General features: G+C 37.4%; 1 protein-coding gene across 4 annotated transcripts in view; it reads left to right on the forward strand.

The window, feature by feature from the left end:
* The window catches only part of LOC106785915 (nuclear receptor coactivator 6-like), a 237,998-nt gene extending 211,983 nt beyond the window's left edge, over positions 1-26,015 (forward strand). Inside the window, exons 3-9 of one of the 4 annotated variants that reach the window (XM_014746742.1) lie at positions 7,230-7,467; positions 13,488-13,642; positions 13,720-18,960; positions 19,102-19,266; positions 20,851-20,998; positions 23,550-23,796; positions 24,620-26,015. In XM_014746742.1, coding sequence (XP_014602228.1) covers positions 7,230-7,467; positions 13,488-13,642; positions 13,720-18,960; positions 19,102-19,266; positions 20,851-20,998; positions 23,550-23,796; positions 24,620-24,869 — 6,444 coding nt within the window. In that variant the 3' untranslated portion in view covers positions 24,870-26,015. The remainder of the gene's footprint in view (positions 1-7,229; positions 7,468-13,487; positions 13,643-13,719; positions 18,961-19,101; positions 19,267-20,850; positions 20,999-23,549; positions 23,797-24,619) is intronic. The other 3 variants (XM_014746743.1, XM_014746744.1, XM_014746745.1) reach the window with 3 other exon arrangements.
* The last annotated feature ends 751 nt before the right edge of the window (positions 26,016-26,766 follow it).

Genomic DNA, 26,766 nt, shown 5'->3' on the forward strand with positions numbered 1-26,766 from the left:
TTGAAGCAAAATTAATTTTACTTTTCTCTCTCTCTCTCTCTCTCTCTCTTTCTCTCTCTTTCAGCTTGCGTATTATAAACGAATATCCTGGAGAAACGGTGCGCGTCGTGTATGCCACGGAAATGTCCATAAAATCTGGGCACTTGGCCAGATCGGCTTGGAGCGTGACGTAAAACGGACTGCTGGTTTCAACGAAGATACATTATTCTCCGTGCCAAAGTCGCTCGAGGAAAAAGGGTTTGGTTGCTTGAAGAAAAAAAAAATAAAAAGAAGGGTAGAGAGGAGGGTAAGGGGGGAGGGAGAAAAAATTTACTATTTTTCGAGCGAAGACATTTCTTTTTCCTTCTTATATTTTTATTTCTTTCGTTGGAATATTGGCTATCGAGTAAAGATTGTTTATTGGTGACAGAATTTGGTTTATGCGATAGTTGAACGAAAAAGAAGAAAGAGAAATAGAAATAGAAAGAGAGAAAGAGGGAAAGAAAGGATGAACAATTTTTCTTACTCTCGCATGATTTATGATTCACATTATCGTTACGATCTTTCTTTGTACGGAAAATAACAAAAAGTATGAGTTTAGATTGGTCGATATCATCACAAAAATGAACTATTATGCTGTTTCTGTAGATACGATCTTTCTTTATTGAATTGACGTTAACGGTTTTTCTACTTTTTCTTGTTATTTTTCTTAACTTATTTTTCGTCTAGGCGAGTTCTTCCGTATAAATCGTTTTCCCTTCTAGTTCGTCGATTATTATGAAGATCTTTATATCGTTGCTAAATTAATCGATTGACCTTTTTCATTTCCTTATTGGAGGCTGATGACGCCTCTCCTACACAAATTGGATTTGCGAATATTTCCAATCTGACGTTAAGAGTTTCGATTCTTTTATATTTCTTTTCTCTCCCTTTTTTTTTTCTTTTTGTTTTTGTTTCCTTCCCTTTAACTTTTTCACGAGAAGCAATTATAGTTCGGTATCTCCCGTTACAAATATCGATCGCGTAGAAATTTAATTCAATTTTATGAGAAGGTTTTAGAGTTAAATGAAATAACGCTGGAACGTTATTTCTTTTCACTCTCTTGTAAATAAATTAAATTGATTAGACGGATTATATATTCGAATGAAATAATAAAATAAAATAAAAACGCGTGTACATTTTTATTCGTGATAATATCACAAACGATTATCGAATCAACGAAAAAAGCGATTAGTTTTGAAAAATCATTTCATTAATGAGAAAGAACTCTTCTCCGATCTGACAAAGCGAACAAAAAAAGGGCAGATCGCGCGCATCCCTTTGATCGACTAACAAGAAAGCTCACTTTTCATCGATCGAGGTTGTGTTCTCCGAAAGACCCATCAACGCGTTTCAGAATCAAGCGCGATCTCATGGAATGTCTTCGCGCGAAATGCGTTCTCTTCTACCATGGCAAAACCCAACGAGTTGAATCTTCCTTTTATGTTCCGTCGAACAGCGATCCGCGCCGAGCAGTTAATTTAACCGTCTCCATTAAATTTTACCTCAAAGCTCGGTAAAAAAAAAAACGTAGTAGCTTAAATGAAAAGAAAGAGATGAGAAAGAAGAAAAAATTGTTTAACGGAAATTCGTTAGCTATGTTTCCTTATATACTGAGAGAAAAAATATTAAAAAAGGAAAAAAAAAGAAAAAAAGAGAGCGAGAGGGAAAGAGAGAAAAAAAAATATCATCTCTTTCTCTTTGCCTATTTTGGTCTCTTCTTCTTTTTATTCTCATAATTTTTTCCTTCACGTTCGTTAATTATTTCTTCGACGACGTTCCTCGCTCGACGGTTATTCAGAAACCAAGCGACTTCAGGATGGATAGCACACTGGTCACGCTTGGACGCGTGGTCCATGGTCGAGGGTGGTAGAGAAGAAGTGGATGAGAAGAGAGACAGATAGATAGATAGAAGAGAGAAAGAGAGAGAGAGAGAGAGAGATAGAAAAAGAGAGAAGCGCTGTGAAAAGTGCAACGAGCCGCGATAATTCAGCTCTCGGTTCTCGCGTGGGCGTCGTTGTAATTTTATCTCGAACAGAGGACGTGCTGGAGACGGACAAAGGAGGAGGATGTCCAGATGAGAAAGAGAGAGAGAGAGTGAGATAGAGGGATGGTAGAAGGAGGATGTGACACAATGTTTTACGATTCTCATTTATAATGTCGGTAATGTTCCGCTCGGTATGCAGTGCGTATACGCCGACTGCATTGGTGGTGGGGGTAAGCAAACGGGAGAAAGAGAGACAGAGAGTATCGCCCCATGCGAGACATTAATTCTCGCATCTGGAATTTATCGCGGCTACCACCACCATCCTTCCGGGTTGGCTGTTAGAAGGGTGGTAAAGGAAGGAAGAAAGAAAGAAAGGAAGGAAGAGAATATAGAAACGAAGAAGATTCCAAGCTTTGGGATTCGTAGCGTGCAACTCGCGGAACGTGTTGAATTATTTCCGATCTTCGAAAACGCGTTAGTCATTTTTACGAAACGAAGAAAGAAACTAAAGTAGGAAATGGAAGAGAGAGATAGAGAGAGAGAGATACTTAAAAGTAATGGAACGGAAATAATGAACAAATTTGTGAGATCTCTCGATTATTCGTTTATATTTTATCAAATACACATGTTTATGTATACATATAATATATAAAGAACATTTCTACTTCTTTCTTTCCTTCTTTCCCTATCTTTCTTTGTTGTTATCAATTACGTTGATTGTAAAATAAGTGAATTGAAACTGGGCAAGATGCGTTCCCTCGTATGGCAAAGTATAGTTTCAATCAGAGAGCGGCCGTAAGCGGATCTTTCTGGCTCGTAAGCGATTCGAGTGGGCGAATATCGCCGACAGGCAGGCACGTACGAGGAAAGTATCGGTGCCCGGTGTCGTTTTGGATCGGGTGCGCGAGATGCGTTATTGTCTGACAGAGACAGGGAGAGCCAATTTGCGAGCGGTCCTCCTATCGGAATTAAAGTCATAAAATCGCGGACTAATAGCCTTGTTACGTTAATTCAGTGTAATGTCGCGCAATAAAGATAAACGTAAGAGCGCGCGTATGCCCAAGCCCGCAACCAGACTGGCATAAATTTAATTTAACGACATAGAAGGACGAAGATGGGAAAGCGCCTTAAGAGGGATGAGAGAATGAGTAAGTGAATGAGTGAACAACGACTGACTGACTGAGTGAGTGAGTGAGTTAGTTAGTTCTTCAGTGAGTGAGTGAATGTGTAAGAGAGAAAGAGAAAGAGGAAACTCATCCCAGGGATAGAAGCGTTAAGGTCCCTCTTGATTGGAACCCTCGACTCCACCAACCACGTTTCATCGAATGCTACCTTGATTTATTTCCTTCAAATAAAAATATTACATGCCTCAACGATTACGACCACGATAACGATAGCGCTTCCATAATCGTCAATATTTAAATTCAGTGACCAGAGTAGTATATTTCATACGTTCGTTGATTTAATTTTGATTCATTTAAAATATACGAAATCCTATTGATTTTTAGATGAAAAGAAAATAAACACGATTGTTTTAATCTCTAGAATTTTATTATATAATTTTACCTCCTACTACTAAACGATAAAGTTATCTACTAATGAACCATAGAATCACCATAATTATGTAATCGCTGTATCAGTTATATATATAGGACGAGACTTCTTGGAAACGGCATCAAATGTTGTATCATTAACTATCGTGATTTATAATACTTCGATGGTTACCAATTTTTTTTGTATTTGCGATAACAAAGTCCTCTTCTAAATTATTCGTCCGTAAAGAAATAGATGTTAAAGCGATCTTAGAAAGGAAAAGATTGCTCGTGTACCGCTAAAAGAAGAACAAAATTTCAGTTTCCGGTTGTTAACGCGATTATTTGTTGCGTATATGTGTGAGATTAATCCACTTAAAGTACCGTGCTTCCCGTATCGTTCTTCCCATTATTATTACTAACCGGTAAAGTAATTGTATTTGATTAATTTTTAGAGGAAAAGAATATCGTTAATCGGATAAAAATAGGATATTGTTTCGTTTCTAAATAATTGCACGAAAAAATGATATTTTAATATCGATTAATTCCATTGTTAATATTACTCATTCGATAAAGTATTTATTTTTAGTTTTCTTTTATTTGCTAGAATTGAACGATAACGTTCAAGAATCTTAATCTCGTCGCTCACAAAATAAATCGGAATTTAACGTTTCTTGGCCATGATCCAAATTACGGTCTCGGGACCAACTCGAAGATTCATGATTTAATAGATGTATATAACAAAGGTCAGAATAAATATCGTTTTTAACGAAGACCGAATGAACGAACGAACGAAAGTTGAATTTAGCGTGATACATTTCTGAATTTCCTCGATCGTTCATGAAATATGATACCTTATATTTAATGCTTGTTAATGATATACGAAAATATGAAAATTGATGTTTCTATTGTTACGTAATTACGACTAATGCGTTACGGTATAATAATTAATCGATTATTTTCATGAATTTCAATGAAATTATTAGACCGTAACTAATAATTTTAGGATGTTTTATAGTTATTGAAAAATGTATTTCGTTTCTTTCGAAGAAACGATATTTCTTTAAAAATATCTTCCATAATATTTATCGATCGGTTTATTCATCGTCGAGTGCATTATAATTCTTTCTCTCAACAAGAGTCGGCAGACTAGAATGAATAATAAACCGGTCGGAGAAACACGTTCTGATTGAGTTAACTGGCAGCAAACGTCATTACACCATCAACTCGAGGACTTAACATCAAGGCCGTCGAGCGCGCAATCGTATAATCTCGACATCGTATTCAGGTCGTTCTTAGTTAATGTGAACCTCGATGCACCGAGTCGTTCGATGTAAAAGTATAACGTGCGTGCTACTACACTCTCTCACCGTAAAGAAATAAAATTCTTTTCTTAAATGTCCTTTTACCTTCTTTTAACCGTGTAACATTTCATTTCATTAAATAGATAAAAAATAATATTCTATTTACTTTATAATACCGATTGGGTATTCCTATGGAATAAAACTATCGGTATTAAAAGTACTTTCATGTAAATTTGAATATCATCTGATGAGATAGGAATTTTTAGTTTGCACAATGATATGAAATCTTTCGTGGCATGGGAAGATGGTTAAATCGTATCGTCGATTAAATCTTATTACAGGTATATATGTATCTCACGATATAAGTGCCTACGTAAATGCCGTTCCCCGAATCGTCGACACCATACCGAACCAAAATTATATACCGTAAACGATTTAACTTACATATACATATATGTATACATTACATGGATATATGCATATGGAAATATTTATATACAATTTTCCTACACATATGTATATATATATATACATGTATATAGGTATTGTATATACATATAGGAACGTACTTACTCTTCCATAGGTCTATACGCCAACCAGTATTATCTTATTTACGATGCGTCGTAATGATACCGCGTTCGCAGTCGTAAATTGCCGAGAAACGTCTCTTAGACTGACACGTAACACGGTGGAGGAGCTTGCGTTGCCATTACGGACATCGGCCTTCCAACTTGGACACGTTTTAACTATGCTAGCGTTCTGCATCGATCATCAACGACGTTGCCACCCACGCTGATTATCGATTCTCCCGAGAATTACGAATATTCTCGAAAGAAAATTGCTACGTGTTTGTTTTTTATTTTTTCATCAAGTTTTTTTTATGTTTAAATTATAAGTTTATAGATTGAAAAGTAATTAAAAGTAGAACTTTATCTCTCATAGATATGTAAATATTAATTAATTTTTTTTTAATTAATATATTTTGTTTTATTCGCGGATGTTATTGCTTTTCTTTATGTTACTTTGTGAGAAATATAATTAATAATATTCTTTATGTTACTTTGTGAGAAATATAATTAATAATATTCTTTAATTCCACCAAATATTTATTGAAAACCTTATTATTGATGGATTTAATTTTAAATGTTTGTATATGAATATTATATATAGGGAATTTATATTTATATATTCAATCATAAATGAAATAATTCCAGTAACTTTTTCTTTTCTTCTTCTTAACATCGGCAAACATTATTCTCGAAAATGAGATTCGACGTTTCATTTTATCTTTTGATCGTTCCACACGAACGTTCGCCAATTATGGCAACGCGCTTGGAAATCGACGAACGGAAAGATTACCTCGGCTTTCACACATATAAAGCAGGAGACGCCCCTGATTCTGGAGACGTTTACGTAACCGCTCGACGACGAGAGATGTGGTTTCTCTCTTCTCCCAAGAGAAGACGAGAGCTTGCTTCCGAGCGACATACTTAGCTCGAGATTTCCTCTTTTTATGGTCGTCATCGTCGACGAGCTCGTCGAGCTCGGGTAAATAAATAAATCGTATCTTTTTTCATGATTACGAGCAGGGAAGTGCAAACTACGTATTCTTTTCTTTTTTTTGTCCCCCTATAAAATATATTAAATAAAATAAAATAGAATGGACAGCGTTTTTTTTTTTTTATAAAAAATAAATTATAAATTAACCAAATTAATCAATGTCAATTGCGTTGAATAGAAATTCTACATTCGATATTATATCTCTGATTTTATTTAACATCCTAGAAATATAAACTTTGAAGTATATTAATAAATAACAACTGGCGAGAAAAAGAGAGAGAAAGAGAAAAAAAAAAGCAGAAGTATTATTTATTTTTCGAAGAAACTAATAAATTTCAGTCTTCATTCTGAAGCAAACGAGTGTTAAGGGAACGGAGGCATTCTATCTCGTCAGCATAATTATAGCAGTGAGTCTGCTCGCGGTAGAGTGCGTGTTATAGCTCATAAATATACGTTTTTCAATCTCCGACAGCTTTCTCGCGTTTCCTTCTTCAAAAGTTTTGTTGTTTCTGTAACACGTCGCGGCATCCAGCTACGAAGGTCGTTTGAATCAATGCCAGAAGCCGTTGTTTTTTTATTTCGATTTGATCTTTATGGGGTTACATGTTATTCCGAGGGAACGTTATGGGTAGTAGTAATAGTAGTAGTAGTAGTAGAGAGTTAACCGAGTCTAAAGGGAAAGATAAGGATAAGGGGATAAAGATAAAGATAAAAATAAAGATAAAGATAAAAATAGAGATAGAGAAAAAAAAGATAAAGAGAGAAAGATAATATGTGAGTAATGCCGTATATTCTTGTTTTTTTCTTTTCATTTTCTTCTTTTTATAGATTGCAACGCGACCTTGGAGCCCGGATCAGGGCAAGACGCGAGAAATGACCAAGCTCTGCAACCATAAGAGGAAACTTTTGCTACCGAGCGCAGCAGCCAGTCCTGTTGCCGCCTCCTGTACCTTGCCGGTCTCCTCTTCGACTTTATCTTCTGGACCAACGCCGTCAACGGCAACACCGACTGCAACGGCACCGATTCACGCCGACTCGCCCACCTCGCCGGACAAAACCAGAAAAGGTACGTTCTGATATTACCACGATTATCCCCGTTTTCCTTTTCTTTTCTTTTATTTTTTCGAAAGAACCGCAACATTAATTAAGTAACACTAAATAAATACTTCCTGAGAGTATATCGTTTACTTTAATCAATATTCTAGTTCGATTAATATCGGAACATTGTAAGAAATTATCGGATGATATTTTATTTCTTAATAAACATTAAACGTATTATGAACAACGATCCAGTATGACCAGTTTTTAGATTTTCAATTAATATTTTGCATTCGATGTTTTTTTTTTATTTTTATTTTTCTTTTTTTTTTCATCCGACTTAAAATTAATAATTATAAATGTAGTTTTATTATTATCTATAATAATTATTACGGTTATTATTTAAATTATTATATTATATCGGCTCATGTGTGGTTTCTCAATTAAAAAGAAAAATATAATTTTGTTTTTAAACCGGTTATACTATAATTAAATGTACACAAGCTACCGGTAGGAGGTGTAGTTTTAAAAGCAATTAGGAGAAAGAAATGAATTATTTAATTTTTTTCCTGTGTTTTTCGTATAAACGAAGTATAAAAGTTTATAAGAAATTCAAATAATCGATCGTCAAACATTTTCAATATAAAGTTGGTAAATCAGGAATAACGAGTATCCATAAATACTTTAGTCTTTAGTAAGGAATTGGTAATCCATCAGGTTGAACTTTTTATCCTTTAGTTAGGAACACATATAAACGTGTGATTCGGAAATAAGGTAAAAAAAAGTTTTCTTCGATCGATTGGTCATTCTTCGCGTATTAACAAAGTTTTTCGACGGTAAGCTGAGTCGTCGCCACGAAAAAGACTATCCCGCGTTTATTCGACCTTTCTCTCCCTCTCCCTCTCTCTCTTCTTTCTCATCGTATCCTCGAGTGAACATCGGGAACACGTGCCAACTCTTATTGGAGGAAGACCAAAAGTTTTTCTCCTTTCTACGGTCGGGAACGATCATTAGGAAAAAAGTCGTCGCCTTGTAAGGAAACGAAAGAAATGGTGAAGAGAGAGAGAGAAAGGAAATGGAAAAAAGAAAGATAAAGGAAGATAAAGATAGAAGAGAAAATAAGAGAACAAAAAAAAAATAAGAGAAAGAGAGAGCGAAATTGCGGCATTAGCGGAGAACCAGACCGTACCCTCTTTTCGCGCGATGACATTAAACCTTCGAATACTGTGTGAGATACGTGGTAGGAGTAAAAGTCGAGGGTGGTGGTGGTGGTGGTGTGAGGTGGGGGAGGAATGATGTATTACCACCGGCAGCGAATTCTCCACGGGATTTTCATTACCAAATCCCGTAACTGTCGGACGACCGCGCCTGTTTTTTTTCTCTCTCTCTCTCTTCTTCTTCTCTCTTACTCTACTCTTTCCTTCTTACCTTTTTTTTTTTCTGTTTCTTTTCTCCTCCTCCTCCTCTCATCTCGTTAATTAAACGGCTGTTACTCGAAACGTCTAGCTAGCTCGTCGTGCAAAGACTCGTCGGTGGTAACTGCCACAGCTGCTCTTTCGTTTCTCTCTTTTTTTTTTCTCCCTCTCCGTCTCTTTCTCTCTCTCTCTCTTTCTTTCTTTCAAAATCACTGAAATTATGATTGTACGTTCAAATTAAATTCTAACGCCCATACTCACGTTTCGCGATTCTCCACCCACTTTCCTTCCCCCTTCACCCTCTCCCTTTTCTCTCTCTCTCTCTCTCTTTCTCTCTCCTCTTTTTCTGTCTTTCTCTTCGTATTCGCTCGATATTAAAAGGACGAACGAGAATGTGATTAGTGAAAAGCACGCTCGCGTTAATGGCGAGGTAATAATTAATCGTCGCTTAATACCCGTCCGGTCACGTGTTTGTCGACCCGCAGAGACAACAAGTCGTTACGCGAGTGAATTGAAATTTTCCACGGAACGATCACGCCATTATCGAAAATAAACGCGACGAGTATCGTCAAGTCGGTGGGGAGGAGAGATCGGGGAAGAAGAGGGTGTGGTTCGATTTATTCGTCTATTCTATCACGATTGATTCGCTAAGATATTTTACACATTTTCCCGTTATGATAATAATCATAATTTTAACTTTTTGTTCATTTTAACACATAATATTTGTTCGATGATTTTTAAAAACATTCTTCGTACGCCCCATCGCGTAAGTGTTTATAGAAATTTATAGGAATATTTTAACAATGACGAGTTCTCTTAAGCAAGCTAAAAATATAAAATAAAATAGAAAAAATGAGAGAGAGAGAGAGAGAGAGAAAAGAGAAAATGTCTGCGCTTAGTGTCGTCTAAAGTGATGCGAAGCGGTGATGCAAGGTAGTCGAGAGGACCGGATAGAGAGATCGTAGTCTTCACCCCTTCAATGACACTCCTGCCCTTTGAAGATCGGTACAAGGGCGAAAAGAAACGGGAAATGAAAGGGTCTTGTGATTTCTCTCTTATTCTTTCTGCTTTTACACGCTCCAAGCGTGCACCTACAACGTGCATTTTCCTCTTTCACATTTGCGAGAAATGACGTCTCTTTTTGTCTATTATTGTTATTATTATTATTATTATTATTATTATTATTATTTTTCGTTTCTTCTGCCTTATTATTTTTTTATACGACATAAAAATGTCCACGTATAAATTAGAGCTTTAAAAATAAAAAAAACAAAAAAAAGGCATTATTTGTGTAATTTAATAAAAAAATAAAACAAAAAGTACTCGGTTTCGACGAAAAGTTGTGAACAAAAATTTTAATAAATTTCTCTTATAGCTCCTTTAATCTTTCTTCTCTCTTATCTCGTTAACTCTTAATAGTGGTTATTTTAATTCCCGTCTTTTGAAAAAGTAGTTGTGTTAGTAATAGTGATAGTAGAATGAAATTAAAAAGCGTCTACGAAGCGGTTGACAAGAACGTTTAAATAGCTTTTTAACCGTACGTGTATAAAAGTAAAAGAAGAAGAAGAAGATGATGAAAAAGAAGAAGAAGAAGAAAAAAAAGAGGGAATTGGTTAGCTCGTGACATTTTATACCTTATATCATAAATTCCGTTTGAAATCGTATTAGATATACGTAAGTGCTATATAGAAATCGTAGACAGAAAAATAGTAGGTCCAAATAAACGAATCACGGAAGAGTAGTAGGGTATTATCGTGTTCGAGGTGTGTTGGATATTACAGCATACTGGGCGGTATAAATTGAATTCCGTTGTGAAACCGTTACGACGACAAGGGGGAAGGGGAGTAGGAGGAGGATGGCATGGGTAGTTAGGGGTAGGAGGTTGGTTGGTGGAAATGCATTATACACTCGAGCAGAATCGTCCATCCCCATTTTGTGGCGTGCTCGCGCATGCCCGTTCACGATTTTATGCCCTCTTAAACAATTTCCACTCGTAAACAATTTTCCCCTTCTTCGACGATCGATCATGCCTGTCTCACGTCGGCGTAATGCGTGCTGGTTAAAATCCGACGTCCCAACGTCGAACGATCTCACGACGCATCGTCGTGTGCTTCATTGCGATTCGTGTATTTTGCGGTTCTCGCTTTTTCCATCTCCTTCCGAACTCTTGTATCCATCTATTATTGGCATCAAATATTCTCCAGAGGTTTAACCCTACAGAGAATTAATGTATTCGCGATTTTAATAAACAACATGGCATTAAGTCGTTTGTCATCGTAAAATTGTCGTTCGTTTGACGACGAATAAACTCGACATGAAAATTTTAAGCCTTTTCTTTCTTGATTATTCGAAATGAGAAAAATGATTGAGGGGGAAAAAAAAAGAAAGGGAAATAATACAGTAAATTGTTAGAACTTGTTATTTAACAGCGCTAATATGCGAAGATTGGAATTCTAAAGCAGAGTATCTTCCTTCATATATATATATATATGTACAAGTATATAAGTATACATAGGTATCTGGCGAACGACCGTTTTCCATTCTGTCTATCAAAAGGAAATTGAAAGGATCCTTTTGATCTGCTCCTATGACGCTTATCGCTTTTGCTCTTGATAACATGTCGTGGATAACGCGGAACTGTGATGGAAGAAGGAAACGCGCACCCTGCGAGATGTCCGGAAAAGGGACCAATCGGCCGTTCGTGTCTTCTTATCGTGCGGCCGATCAATAAGTCCCGGGAGGAGGAAAGAATCCGCTCTCTATTCGCTACCAACGACAAGCGATGCATGGTGGTGGTGGTGGTGGTGGTGGTGGTGATGGTAGTAGTAATAGTAGTACCAGTAGTAGTTGTAGTCACAGTGAAGGAGATGGCGATAGAGCTGATGTTGCTGGTTGTGGTGGTACGGCTGCTGCTGCTGCTTCTGGCGATGGTGGTGGTGGTGGAGAAGCCCGGACGACTCTCAAGGTGGGGAAGGCAGGCATCCCTATCTTCGTCGTTGCTGGTAGACACAGACTTGATAAGGGTTAATTTCGTACCAAGAGATGGGGTGAGGAGGGGTGGGAGTAAGGGAGCGAGCGAACGAGCGGGTTCACGCATACAAGCGCGAGGCACACATCAACGTGAAACGCGAGACGAGCTTGAGAGTAGATGAGAAAGGAGAAGAGACGGTGGTTGGTGGTAGTTCGCGGTCTCGCGACTGTCCGCTCGTGATTCTTGCGCCTGCCCGGACTAACGTGCAATCCCTTGCAATCTCTTTCTCCTCCTCGACGTTCTGTGTAGCCCCTCATTGTCGCGCAAGCGCACTTCAAATCACAAGTATTCAGTCTGCAACGACGCCTCGACCACGAAACGTCTGATCCGGGCTAATCTCCAATGATCGCCGGCAACTCGCTTCTTGGCTGTCTCGAAAGTCGAAGACTTTCTCTACGTTATCGTCGGGAAAACGACGATCCACTTACTTTTCATGCTGTGAGTTTACCTTCCCATACTAGTCACCAGTTAACTCACGTTCCTTCCTTCCGATCGCTTTGGTATCGCTTTGGTATCGCTTCGTGTGCACCGTCAATCGAGTTAGTGGAATACCAACGATGTGTTTATACATCCTATAGTTTTACTCGATATCTATCGACGAGATCACATTCGAGAGTCAACACAGAGTGCATTTAGAGTTTAAAGAGTGTTACCGTCCTAAACTATTAATATCAATCGTATTACTTTATGCTCGAATATTTTCTAGTTTTTCTTTTTTTTTTTTCTTTGTTTTCCTTTCAATACTACGTGTTATCGCGACTAGTATTATTACGTAGTCCTAATCATTAAGAAGATTTACAGCTTATATTGTTGACTACAGCATCCTTGAAAGTAGGGGCGGAAGGGAATGATTGGCGCGTTGATGTGAAACTCCCTCGGAAGCCACAAAATGCTTCGAAGATTTTACGCAAATCTTCGTCCCCTTGAAAATCGGGTTAAACCGCCGCCACTAACAGAGATAGAGATAGAACAAGATAGGGAGGGAGAAGGGGTGAAGGAGAGAGAATGAGGAGGTGCCTTACTGCGGAGTTGAGATTCATTACTAGCCGCACCCCCTACCACCTCTCGTTCGTTCTCTTTCTTCTCCTTCGTTTCCTTCGGCCCGAGTTATCTCTTCAACCCCATTCCATTGGTGTTCACGCTGGAGAATAATTATCCGTTGTAGCTTTACAGATAAAAGACCCCCCGTTGAAAGCCACCTTTTCTCTCTTCTCGTTCGCCCTTCATCCTAGCCCTCGTAAATCACAGCAATTTCGAAGTGTCGACTGTTATAGCACTTTACCGGCACTTGTGTACACTGGGTCGATAACTTCCGGCATAGATGCTTTTGCTAATGTTTACAAATGCTTATTCGAACATTTTTTAAGCGACCTCATTTTATCTTTAGCATTATTATCTCAAATAATAAAAAAAGTTTTTAACATACTTTCAGAGATATTGTATAGTTCCGTTCTTTGTTTTAATAAGTTTTTATTCGATAAAAATGTTTTCTTTTTGAACTGATAATTTATAATTGACTTGTATTTTGCTTACATCAATGCATTTTATATATGTACATAATTATATATTTGTAATAACATTGTTATTCATTTGTATGCGCAGATGGTCTCAGCAAGAAAAAGAAGAGAAAACTGGGGGGTATAGGGGGCTTGTATTCTGGAGTTTCTGTATCGCAACTTCTGGCACAACGGGAAAGAGCCATTGCTGCTGTTTCTACGTCAGGAGTTCAAGGTTCATCGGTGCCTAATGGATCGCAGGTAAATATTATTCATAATTCTTCTTTGATTATTCTGACGATAATAATTGCTTATTACAAATTCGCTTTTCTTTGTAGGTGTGGCCAATAGCGATCCCTAATTTGCAGATCCAACAAAGCAATCAACAAATCTGCCATCAGTCGTTAAATTCACCCTCTCAAAATCACGACGTGAATAGTTCAGCTCGAAACACTCAACAGCGGTTAAATCAGCACAATATGCCTGGGATGCTTATGGGAAATCCGTTGATTATGAATCAACAAAGTACTAATTTCAACAATATGACTCAACAACAGCAGCAGCTTTTGCAGCAACAGCACCAACAATTATTACTGCAGCAACAGCAGCAACAGCAACAGCAGCAACAACAACAACAACAGCAGCAGCAACAACAACAGCAACAGCAACAACAAATGATGCAGCAGCATTTATCGCAGCATCAACAGCAACAGCAGCCTCAACAACTTATACCTCATCACCAACAGATGCAACATATGCCGTTGTTACAACATCAAGAACAGCAACAACAGCAACCACATCCAAATGCTATAGTAAATCAATTATCGCAACAGCAAGTTCCTCATTATTTAAATCAGTTGAATCAACAATCCTTGCACGTTATGCAGCAGCAACAACAGCATTTGAACCAACAGCAACAGCTTCACATACAACAAATTCAGAAACATAATATGCAACCGCAACAACAACAGCACTTAGCATCGGAAATGGATCAACAACAAACAGGAAATTACAATTCTCAAATTCCTCAAGAAGGTTATGTACATCATTTACAATCTTCGCAAATGTCGCAGCCTGTTCTTCATTCGCAATTGCATCAGCTTCATCAACATCAAATACAACAGCAGCAACAAGATCAGCATGGTATGCAGGCTCAAACTATTGATCCATTTCAAATGCAAATACAACTGCAGCAACAGCAGCAACATCAACAGCAGTTGTCACAAATGTGCGTGCAAGCTCAGTATTCTAATCAGCAATTATCTCATCATACGATGGATATTATACAGCAATCTAACGGCGGGTCCGTTATGAGTGGAATCAATTCTTCTGATATGCAAAATAGACATAGTCGAACTCAATCAGTAACGGAAGATGATTTAAGTGCGAAGCAAATGCAACAGCAGCAGCAGCAGCAGCAGCAACAACAACAACAGCAACAACAACAACAGCAGCAACAACAACAGCAACAACAACAACAACAACAGCAACAACAACAACAGCAACAACAGCTGTTGATGCATAATCATAATTTGCAGCGACATCAAATTGTAGAGAATGGAAATCTGTCAAATAATCCTCACGAAAATGCACAACGAATGTATACGCAAGGTCAAGTTCAGTTTCCAGCGAGAAACTTTGATTCTCAGAAGATATCAACTGTGGAAGCCAAATTTGGTCATCAGCAACAATACACTTTAGTCAGCCATGCGGGAAGAAGTCCAACTATTAACCATGCTACAGAAGTACAATCGGGTATGGGACCAACTAGCGGACAAGCAGGAACTATACATTTTAACACGAGAGCACCGCCGTGGCAGCAAAATCGTACGGTTGTCACGACCAATCAATCATCATTAGCTACTGTCCAGAATATCACCTGCAACTCTTTCGATCGTGTTCCTCCTCTCCATCATCACATTCCACAGACGTCAACCTGGACAGACGAGGTAGCAAGGAAAAAAGCCAAGTCAACTAAGAGTATGATGAAAAAACAACGTCAGCATGGTACATCAGATATAAGAAGCAATAATGGTCTCGATCAACCAATACCAAGTCCAATTGATGAATTTAATGACAAAGTGCAACAAAATAGCGATCAAATTGGTTCCACAGTCAATAGCAGTGGCCCCTCATTTTTAGAGGATCCTAGTGGTTATTTAGCACAGCAAACTGCTCTATTAAATAGTACGATATCGCGACAAACTGGCGTTAATAACACTCAAGTAGCCATATTGAACAACCCAAAAGTACAACAAACGAATCATAGTACTCATACAGCGAGTAATCCCTATCTTGCACAACCAAAGCCTTCTTCTGCTGCCAGTCCTTCAAGTACAACATTCAATTCTGTGAAAAATCATGCCACTTCACCAGTAGTGGTCCATAGTAGTATGACGCCGACGTCTAGTAACGGTGCCATTGATTCCGATGGTAGCCCTTGCCATGGATGCGTTAGCAGTGGTGACAATCAATCCTTCGTTCAAGATCAATACAACAAACAGCAATTACATCGACAATACGTATTGCATTCTGATCAACGCGAGGATCCTGTTACATCGTCGACGTTTGGTGAGAAATATCAAGGGAGTCAACAACAAATTGATTCGAGACCTATTCAAGGAGGCACTGTTAGTACTAGTCACGGTTCACCGATCGGTACAAATAGTCCGGCCAATTCGGATGTCCCAGCTTCCTCGACACCTGGAATATCTCAACCAGCAACACCTCAAAGTTTAACTTCATCCCAACCATCGACTCCGCATAGTTATTCGCAACCACCGACACCCCATTCTCTCGCATCGTCGTCTGGTCAAATACCGTCTCAACCTTTAACGCCACACTCTCATCCATCTTCATCAAATCAGTTTGCAACTCAACCGTTAACTCCTCAGGCACCACAACCTTCGCAATCATCGTCTAATAACAGTTTGGAACAGCACTTGGAAATGTCATGTTCAGTTGCAAATAATCCCAACATTATTTCACCAAGTACATCCCCTTCCCAAACGTATTCTACGCCTATGGACAATATAACGTCTCAGCTACCAAAGAGACAGACTGTTAGTACGAGACAGCTATCGCTAGATGGTTATCAACCACATCCACATACAGTGAATACAGTTTCAAGGATACCATTAAATTCTTTTACCAGTACGTCGTCCGTGATAACGACTATGGCAAGCGGACACACGGTTAGTAGTAATACAATTACCTCTGTGCTTGCTGGAAGAGCGAATACGGCGACCGTATCTATAAATACGCCCTTGGGGATGCCCAACCCCGCTATTTTAAACATTCTTTCCAATAAACCTCAGCAGCCAACAACGGCACCGCCTGCTCTCGTGAATGTAACAGCGACGTCAACGACGGCGCATCATCCGCATTCGATTCCCCTTACACCTAGTCAATCGTCGACGATCACAGTATCGAAGTCACCATTGGAGATGGTTCAAAGCGTAGTAAGTAGTATTCAGGTACCTCAAGCGACAACTAATTCACCAATGCCGCAGACTCAACAACAGCAACATCAGCAACAACAACACCAGCATCAACAGCAACAACAGCAACAACAGCATCAACAGCAGCAACAACAACAACAACAACAGCAACAACAGCAGCAGCAACAGCATGCTCAGCAACAGCATGCTCAGCAACAGCAGCATCCGCAATCAAACGTTCAAGTTCACAATGTCCTTACTTCTGGTGGTATATTAAAACATCCAACAGGATCTACTTTGCCACCTGGACATATCTTAGTGTCCAGTGGTGGACAACTCATAATGGCAAGCACCGGGTCTGCTATTAATGGTGTGATGGCACCACCACCTCCAAAAATCATCTCTAATGCGAATTCAATGCCACCGTTATCCGTTTCGCCGATGGTCACTAGTGTAACCGGAGCAGTTAGCCAAGTTATACCAGCAGTTGGTGTAGCTCAGCAAGTGATAGGACAACCAACGGTTTTGGTTAATGCTATACAAACGCCGGTGCTTATTCAACCCGGTGTTATGACGATGGACAGTATTGGACAAAATGTACAAATACCTCATCTCACGGTTGCTACCGGGAACGTAATACAAAATGCTCAGTCTATCTTAGACGCGAATCAAGATGTAACGAGAAACGTGAGTACAAATCAGGGTATCGTGAATCGCCAACCGGCTCTACTTTCTCCCGAATCCGCGCTGAGTAAAAAGAAAGCGTACAAAAAACGAAAGACCAATCCTCAAACCGTAGCGTCGATGCTTCACATTGCTTCGTCTCAACAAAATGCGGGTATGCTAATGCAATCGCAATCAAATTTTGCACAGCAAAATTTCCAAGCACACAGCATAGGCGGGCCGATGTTACAGGCCCTAACAATTGTTCCTGGCAAAGGCGGTGCACCCGCTCAATTGGTCATGAATGGTCAAACTGGTGCAACGTCCGCGCAATTTAACACTCAACAGATTATAACGAATCCTCAACCTGCTCAACAAATAAATCTTTTACAACCGGTTAATTTGTTAAATGGAGCAGCTGGAATGGTACAGAATTTCCCTACCATTCAACAATTTATCGTGCCTGGAATAGGAAGTATGGTCATGTCTGCCGACGGTACTGCAACTTTATTGCAAGATACTGGAAACATTGGAATGCAGCTACAAATACAAAATGTAAATGGTCAGAATGTCCTTACGCCGGTACAAAATCACAGCGGAATATTTAGTCCGAGTCAAAGTATTTTGACAGCTGGACCGGCTGGGATGGTGATCAGAGCACCGCAAGCAACTGGCAGCAAGATCATTCAACAGCACAGTCCTGGTGCACAGTTCCTGTCTCCAAATAGTGGTCAATTTCTAGTGAATGGAACGACATCTTTTGGGAATCAATTGAGTCCAATAGTGGCCAATGTTAGTCCCAATCAACAGGTGACATTTAATACGTCTCAGGTTAGGCCACCCAATATGCAGGGCCAACAGGAATTTATACAAATGAACGGCCAAACGTTGATGGTACCATGTGCGACCGCTCAAAATATAGCCGTCTCATCTGCACCGAATCAACAGAACACAACTTTTGTTCAACAAAATACAACGATCGTTCAACAACAAACGACTATGGTATCGAACAATCAGATACCAAATTTTCAGGCAGCGCCTTCGAATAATGCAGGGGCCGTTGATCCGGCTTTAAATTTAGATCACAACCAGCCATATATTCTCAGTTCGGGCATGATCTCAGGAAAACCGCCATCTTCTCCAAAAAATAGCATTAACTCTCCTACCTCCGATCAAAGCATGGAACAGCAACAATACGTTCTGGCTAGTAGCAGCACTTCCGTTGTCGAAAAAACGGGACAGCAAATCGATCAACACAATCCGTTGATGGCAAGGCATTCCGTATCTACTCAAACAGCTGGTAATCAGGCAAACATAGTACAGTCGGCGATAATGAGACAGGGTTCTCCGCCAGATACGACTACGCACAGTCCAGGAAATAGTCAGCGGTCAAATAGCCCGGCTGTCGATACGACAACGCATGGAGCAGCTTCCCCCGCACCACCAATCAGTGCCAGACAACATTCTTCATCTACGGTAATATAGGAAGCAATATGCATAATACTCTGTAGTAATAATTATTATTTTTATAATCGTATATTTATATTTTCTGTCTTAATGTTAAAGGATTTTGACTTGAAGCTAGCGTGAATTAGAATATTTTATTAATGCTTTTAGCCCATGGTTCATTGCGTATCAAGCAGCGAACCAGATTCTGGTGACATCACGATGGCGTCAGAAGATTGGAGGATTCAGGGTGTTACCACGAAAGAGATCACACTAAGTCAACCCAATCTACACGGGAAGACTTACGTGGAATCGACGGTGACTACTGGGATCCAGGTTGGTACCCATGTAGAACAGGGTAACCGTCATCTAGCTCTAATAGACATGCATCAGCCAGCCGATACAACACACGCAGAAAACACATACGCTGACTCACAGGAGCATATGGACACATCATCACCAAATCATTCCATTTATTCAGACACAATGGACCACTCTCCAGTGGAGGATCAGCTGAGCGTCCCTAAAGATATAACGGATATCTCTCATCAAGAGATCGATGTCAATAATCCGTTGCCTGTTGTAGGACAAGCGCATTATCAACCGATCCTCTATCATAGTCATCATTATGTGCCTAATACGAACGTGTATCGGCAGCAAGCCTTAGTGCCAGATCATGCTCATTATACGATGCTACCTCACGCGAATAAATTTGATCCGAAGACTTGCGATGTTGATCTTCACCATAATATCGTCGAGGAAGATAGCGATCAAAATTCCGAAGATAAGACTTTGGAACGAGAAAATATTCCCTATTGTCAACCTAATGTTGCCTGTCAAAAATTTATTGGCGTCGGTATCGCCCAACCAGGTCTTTATCCTCATTTATATAATTATAGGTCTGACCCTAGTGGCATTGCTGTCGTTAATTATTCACCCAACAAACAGGCGTATTTAAATCCTTACGTTTACAGTCAACTTGCATATGCCCAAGAGGGTGATGATGGGGAGGAGAGTGATTCCTCGCTGGAGGAATAGCATCTTTCTTTCCTACGGTCGATCAATTAACTTTTTATATATTTGTATATTAAGAAAATTAGGTTCCACAGTGGCTGCTGCGGATGATTAATGGCGAAACACATTCATTGCGAACCCCATCATAAATTTTTAACATTAAGTTTGTAATTAGTTTGTATCTAATGTTAATTTTACTTTTTATACGCGTCTCGAGACGCGGAGCGTATAAATGCTCGATCATCTATAGCGTTATTATTTAAAACGTAAATACATTGCAATAATGTAAGCGTATTATTAACCGTGTGCTAAGCGGATTATTCGAAAAGATCATGATTCTTTATAATGAGAAAAAATAAATCTTTTGCTAAACAATATCCTTCTGATAATCGAATCATATAAATCTATATATACACATATATACACACAAACATACCTTTTGACAAAAAAATGAGCATGCGTAAAAAAGTTTGAGTTTGTTTATCTCGTATATTGCTCTTGTTTGCATGCCAAATCGAAGTATGACAATCGAACGTGCTACCTTTCTCGTGTTATTATCGTAAACGCGGTGCTAGAAGTCTGTGACTGTTATCTAAGATAGATTCTACTGTTGCCTATGTCTTTCTTCATTTTTCAAACAGCTTCCGAGTAAAATATATAATCAATTTTTACGATAAAAAACCAAAATCATGGAGAAAAAAAAACTATATCCGGTTGATCAAATCATTCTCGTGTGCTTTCTCCTAAATGCTCGGACGATTCGAAAGAATGATGACGCTATTGCTGAGAATAAAAAAAAACAATACATGGTTTAATGCGTACAATAGTTGGAAGTGTTATTATTGATATGATATTAGCATGCGGTTGGTAAGCTTGTGCCTGAGTTGATCGAGTTGTATTTGACAGATCTATACGTCAGAGACGTTGAAGCAAGCGGAAGGTGTGGTGAGCACGGAGAGGTGCGAGGGCAGGGAACATGCCCTCGGCCGAGGAATCAAGCGAAAGTTGGAGTCCATCCATTCGATGCATTCCACCCTGCATGAAGACCAAGATGGTCAGTATTTTGTACGGTACACACTTAGATATTAATTAAACATCAATAGCTAGATATTAATTTTCTTTCGATTAATAAAATAAAATTAAATAAATAGGAAGTATTCTTGCATAAATTGTTGAAATATTTGTAGAGATCGAATATTAATTAAATTCTTGAAAATGGACACGTGTATTTGAATAATTGTTTTCTTTTCGATTTCCTTATGTGCGAGAATACTTCTTGAAAAAGAAAATAGAAAAAAATTGTGCAAAAAAGGCAATGTAAATTTTTTGTAGATCTTGAATATTTCTTAATTATTAGAAACTATTAGAATATTTTCTACAAGCTCTCTTAAATTGTTCTTTTTATTTTATATAAAATTAGTCACTTTAAAAAAAAAAAAAACAACAAGAGAAGCACGTGAACGTGATAATTGTAAAAGTTGAAAAAAAAAAAAAATAATAATTAAACAAAAAACTAAGTAGGAAAAATTTGGTACGAGGGGAACGTTATTATCGGTCATGTATCTCTTTTATTTAAATATATATTTGATTATGAAATGGCACGCGATGTGTACTATAAGAAACGTTATTCAAACTCACATTTGCATTGATATTTGCACGAACTACGGTCTTTCTTCGCTTGTGCATGCTTAGCATAACGCGCGAATTCATGTGGTGCTTATTGGTTGCATGGTAAATTGCTTTTGTAATCGTTTGAAGGTGTTGGAAAATTCTTCATTTTATTCATTGTAACTTTTAACGGTCATTTATCTTTCTTTTATCCTACGATAAAAGCCCATAAATATATTTATTTATTTATTTATTTATTTATTAATTTACTTACTTATTTATTTACTTACGCACGTAATATGATATCGCGTGTGTAAATAGAGAAATGAGAGTGAGAGAGAGAGAGAGAAAGAGAGAGAGAGAAAGAGAGGGAGAAAGAGCAAAAACAAATAACATTTCGTCATAAAGCTGCTTTATCATTAATTACATTCGCACGAATGTTTATGGAACAGGTAAGTGACGTCAGTACTAAACGGATTTCATTTTATTATTCGCGTATTAAATGTGTTAAATACGTTAAATAACTATGTTTAAAAATATTCGTTACTTGTAAATAATATATATCAAAGTTTCGTTGCGTTTACTAATTGGCTGTCAGGTTTGTTAATATCATGTTCTCGCAATCACATCGAAATATGTGGCCAGGGAGCTTCAATCATATAAGTTCACTTAGTAGGGGGTGTGGCTCATCGATTTACGGCGTTACCTGTATATACATATACATATATTATTCATTCTCACATAATTTTTTGTACATAATTGCTATGGCATGCGCGCAAATACGTCGTGGGTGAAAATATTGACAAATTCTATAACAAATTTGGCTTTCAAAAAATTGTATAGAATTTTAGGAATATTATTAGATTTCATAAGTATATAAGAAATTATAATGGCAATGGTAAGATTTGAATTTATCGAGTCATATTTCTGAAATCTTGATCTCATTCACTTTTATAAAAAAAAATTCTAATTTAAATATAAATTAAAAATTATTTATTACCTCTGAAGAGTGTATAATTTAAATGAAAATTTAGAAATCATGACACATATGATACAAATAAAAAAAATCACTTGCATGTGCTCTCACACGAACAACTCGATATATTTTATCCCACTTCTGATTTCGCCTTATCATCGATGAATGATGCAACTAATTATTTTTAACGAGCACTCGCGCGAAGCAAGAAGCACATTTCGGAGGATGGACAAATGTACGGCTCGATGTAAAAGACGTAGTTGTTAAATTCTAACAATTCACCAAAGCAACACCAACTACGAAACTAATTTTTCTATGACACGCACCGCAATTATAATTAAGCGTTTCATTGTTTTGCGTTGCACATCTGAAACAACAATTAACAATCAAATACCGAAGATCTGTGTAAACTCGTTTGATATTTATTTAAAATACGTCTACAAAATAACGTACATATATAATTATTATTATTCACTAAAGAATATAATTTATTATGATAAACACTCTCTATAATCGACTTACAATATATTTTTACTATACTTTCAAAATGTCAGGTATTTTCTTCTTTGCACTCGAGTAAAAAAAAAAGAAAAAACAAAAAACCATATGCTCTTAATATCAAACTAAAATTATATTTTTTTCTCTAAATAAATAATATCTATTAATCTTCAATATTATTTTCACAAACTTTGTATATAATAATACATATATTAATATTAATTTCACAAATGATCGATGTGCAAAGAGCGATTATTTCAAAAATACTTACGAGCTTGCAACACGTGTCTGAATTTCAATACCGTGCACAATTCCATTTTTTTTTTCGACAATTTCTGTTCTCGATAATATTTGATTCCTCTCGCACCATGTAAAATATAAAACGAGCCACGAGCCCCGTTTAAAAGAAACAAACAATAGTAAAAAAAAAAAAAAAGACAAAAAATATAACAACAAGAGCAACAACAAAATAGATAAGAAAATAAGAAAAAGAAAACAAAGGATCGTTGTTTGGAATCCTCAGTAGCCGAGACAAAGGTGGAGGAGAAAAAGCATTGGAAACTGGAAGTGGGTGAACTCGTGTGGGGTGCAGCAAGGGGGAGTCCCGCATGGCCGGGTAAAGTCGAGTCCTTGGGTCCACCGGGCACGATGACAGTTGGGGTCCGTTGGTACGGGGGAGGGGGCACTCTCACCCAGGTCGATGTCAAGACCCTCAAGTCACTCTCCGAAGGCCTCGAGGCACATCATCGTGCCCGAAAAAAGTTTCGGAAGTGAGTTTAATTCTCGCCCTCTTTCAAATCTCTCTCAGCTAAAAGAGAGAGAGAGATAGAGAGAGAAGAGTTTTTTTTTTTTTACAAAAATTTTTTTTCTATAAATAAGAACTATTTTAACGTACAATTGTTTTCCAAAGAAACTTTCGTCTTGAATAAAAAAAATTCCGTCAGAATATAAATAAAGTGCTGTACGTGGCTGACCTTGTATAGACTTGTACTACTTACAAAAATTCTTTCCATTCTCTTTCTATGCGATAAAGAAAGATATAAATTTGATTATATTTTAAATATTAATTCATAAATATTATATCATATATTAAAAAAAAAAATGATCACGGAAAATGGTCTTAAGCATACAGCAATATTCATTAGCAAATCAACAGCCAATTATATTAATGTGAATTAAATTAATTTCTTACGTGTTGTTTGCAGTTTTAATTATCGTAAGCGCAACGAACGAAATCATCGAAGAAAAAATAATTAACGTTTGAACGATAAATTATTTGGAAAACTATAAGAAACGAAATGATATATGTGTTACTATTTGACTATTATTATACCTATATATCTTTTCCTTAACGGCGAATGTTTTTAGTCTCTTTTCGTAGCACGTTTAAATTTTCGTTTCGCTTTTGCTTGATATACACCGATCCATATTATTATTATTATGAATATATATATATGTATATATATATATTCATATAAGATTCATATATATATATATTCTTTATTTTCTTAAATCGTGCCGAACGAAGCGGCATTCCAAGGCCTACTAATTGATTAACTTTACGATTTTATGCTTGACCATTGTGTTTTTTAGAAGTCGTAAATTGAATATGCAATTGGAAAATGCGATACAAGAGGCTATGGCAGAGCTGGACAAAATAAGCGAATCGTCGCATCAGCGAGAAAAGGCAGCATCGGCTGTTAGAAGGTCATCGAAGGTATCTTCGAGTCCTACAACGACTACGAAAAGTCCTGCTGGCAACGTCGTCGCTAAGAGATCATCGAAGAGATCAATGGGAGCAAATTTGGATCACGGGAAAGCCGATCAAAAGCAATGTCGATGATAATTCATCGATCTTCAACAAGGTCTTCTTCGTCATAGATCAAAATGATTCGAAAATACGCAAATCGATTAATTTGAATCTCGAAGGAGATAGATAGCTAGCTAGCAAGCGCATAACTGGTTTCCTAATATAATCCATTCCTACGATTAATTAGATCGAGAAAAACGAAGAAAAAGATAAAGTAAAAGGGAAAAAAAGTAGGGAAAAGAAAATCATAGAATTTTCTTCATTCCTTATCCTTATTTATTCCGTTTAGAGTTTCTGAAAGCTCCTTTCCGATTGATTACCATCGGAGAACACGTTTTACCGATCGCGTTTCTTTGAAACGTAAACGTCGAGACACGCATACCTATCCTGACGTCGTTCGCTTCTTGTCGATAGCCTTCAATTAAGAATTTCTCAGTTGTTCCCAGTTGCGATTGATCGCTGATTAAAGTATTCTCTTTGTCGGCTGTCAAGCGTTCCAAAGGAAAAGGGACGATTAATCGTTACCGCGTTTGCTGACGATGGTCTATATAATAATCCGACGTCTCTCATTCCTCATTCTACCTTTTCTACAAGAAGTATCCTTTTTTTTTTTATTTCTTTCATTTACCTTTTTCCTTTGCGTGCAAAAGTTATCGATAAAAGCCTAAAAGTAGCCTAAGAGTAACGAACGAAGAAAAGGTTTATTGATTGTCGTCACGTTAACAATTGCGAAAGATAGAAAATTATTATATGAAGTGAGTAAACGATAGATCAGAGGTGATCGGAATCAAAGTAATGAGGTCGTGAGAAAAAGAAAAATTAATCTTTTGATGGCACCGTTGGGGAACACTTTTTATATCAGACCGCGCGTCTAACTACTTCTTTGCTTTTCATCGACATCCACTCGCATAATTGATCGTTACTTCCTGGTGTTCGTTTATCCGTTCGTTCGTTTATACGTTGTTCGTTATAACGACTGCGAAACTAACGATCAAAGATATCTCGTTCGTTACGATTTAGCGACTTTTACTGATATAATGAGATCTATTTAAACTCGTGGAAAAAAAGATTTTATTCGTCGTTCGATTAATTTGCGAATTATTATTATTCCAATGGTGCTAGTTTATGGTGAAAACATTATTTCTGCGTACACGTAAAAAAGAAAAAAAAAAAAAAAAAGAAGAAAAGAGAACAAACAAATTCACACAATGTATTCGCGTGATCGGAACAATTATGTATGTAGCATAACTACCGTCGTATAAAAATCAGTGGCCGACGTACGACTGGCCTATATCCAACATTTTCAGATTTCTTCAAAACAATTAATTAATGACTTACGGATTAATAATCAATCAAAGAGCTCCTAGACTCTTTTTATTTTTACGGACTTTTTCATTCTGAAAGTCTGAGCGTGTATATACATATATATATATATGTGCTATGTATATATATATATATATATATATACGTATATAAATACGCTTGTACATAGAATGTCATTTCTATTCGAAACGAAAAAAAAGACACACAAAAACACACATTCGTACGAAACGGATATAGGTGAATTTCCGTCGAATATTATTTATGATATAAATATAAATACTTTCCTCTCGGCAAGGTTCCAAAAATAATAATAATAATAATAATAATAATAAAAAAAAGAAAAAAAAATGAAGAAAAAACCAAATAAAAAATAAACAATTTTCGATAATTATTAATTATATTCATTGCCTTTCCGACTTACGCTTACGAATCGACAAAGATTTTAAAGATACTTTCATCGAATCGTTCTGAATTCTAATTTGTACGTACAAAAATTATTATCCTAAGGATAAGAAAAACATTTCGAATACGATGCGTCAAATTCCTCGAATACTATTTTACCGATAAATATTACTGCATGTACATATATAGCCAAAATAAAATAGTA

Source organism: Polistes canadensis, unplaced genomic scaffold, assembly GCF_001313835.1.
Source record: "Polistes canadensis isolate GaletaPanama2010 unplaced genomic scaffold, ASM131383v1 scaffold_59, whole genome shotgun sequence".
Taxonomy (NCBI): domain Eukaryota; kingdom Metazoa; phylum Arthropoda; class Insecta; order Hymenoptera; family Vespidae; genus Polistes; species Polistes canadensis.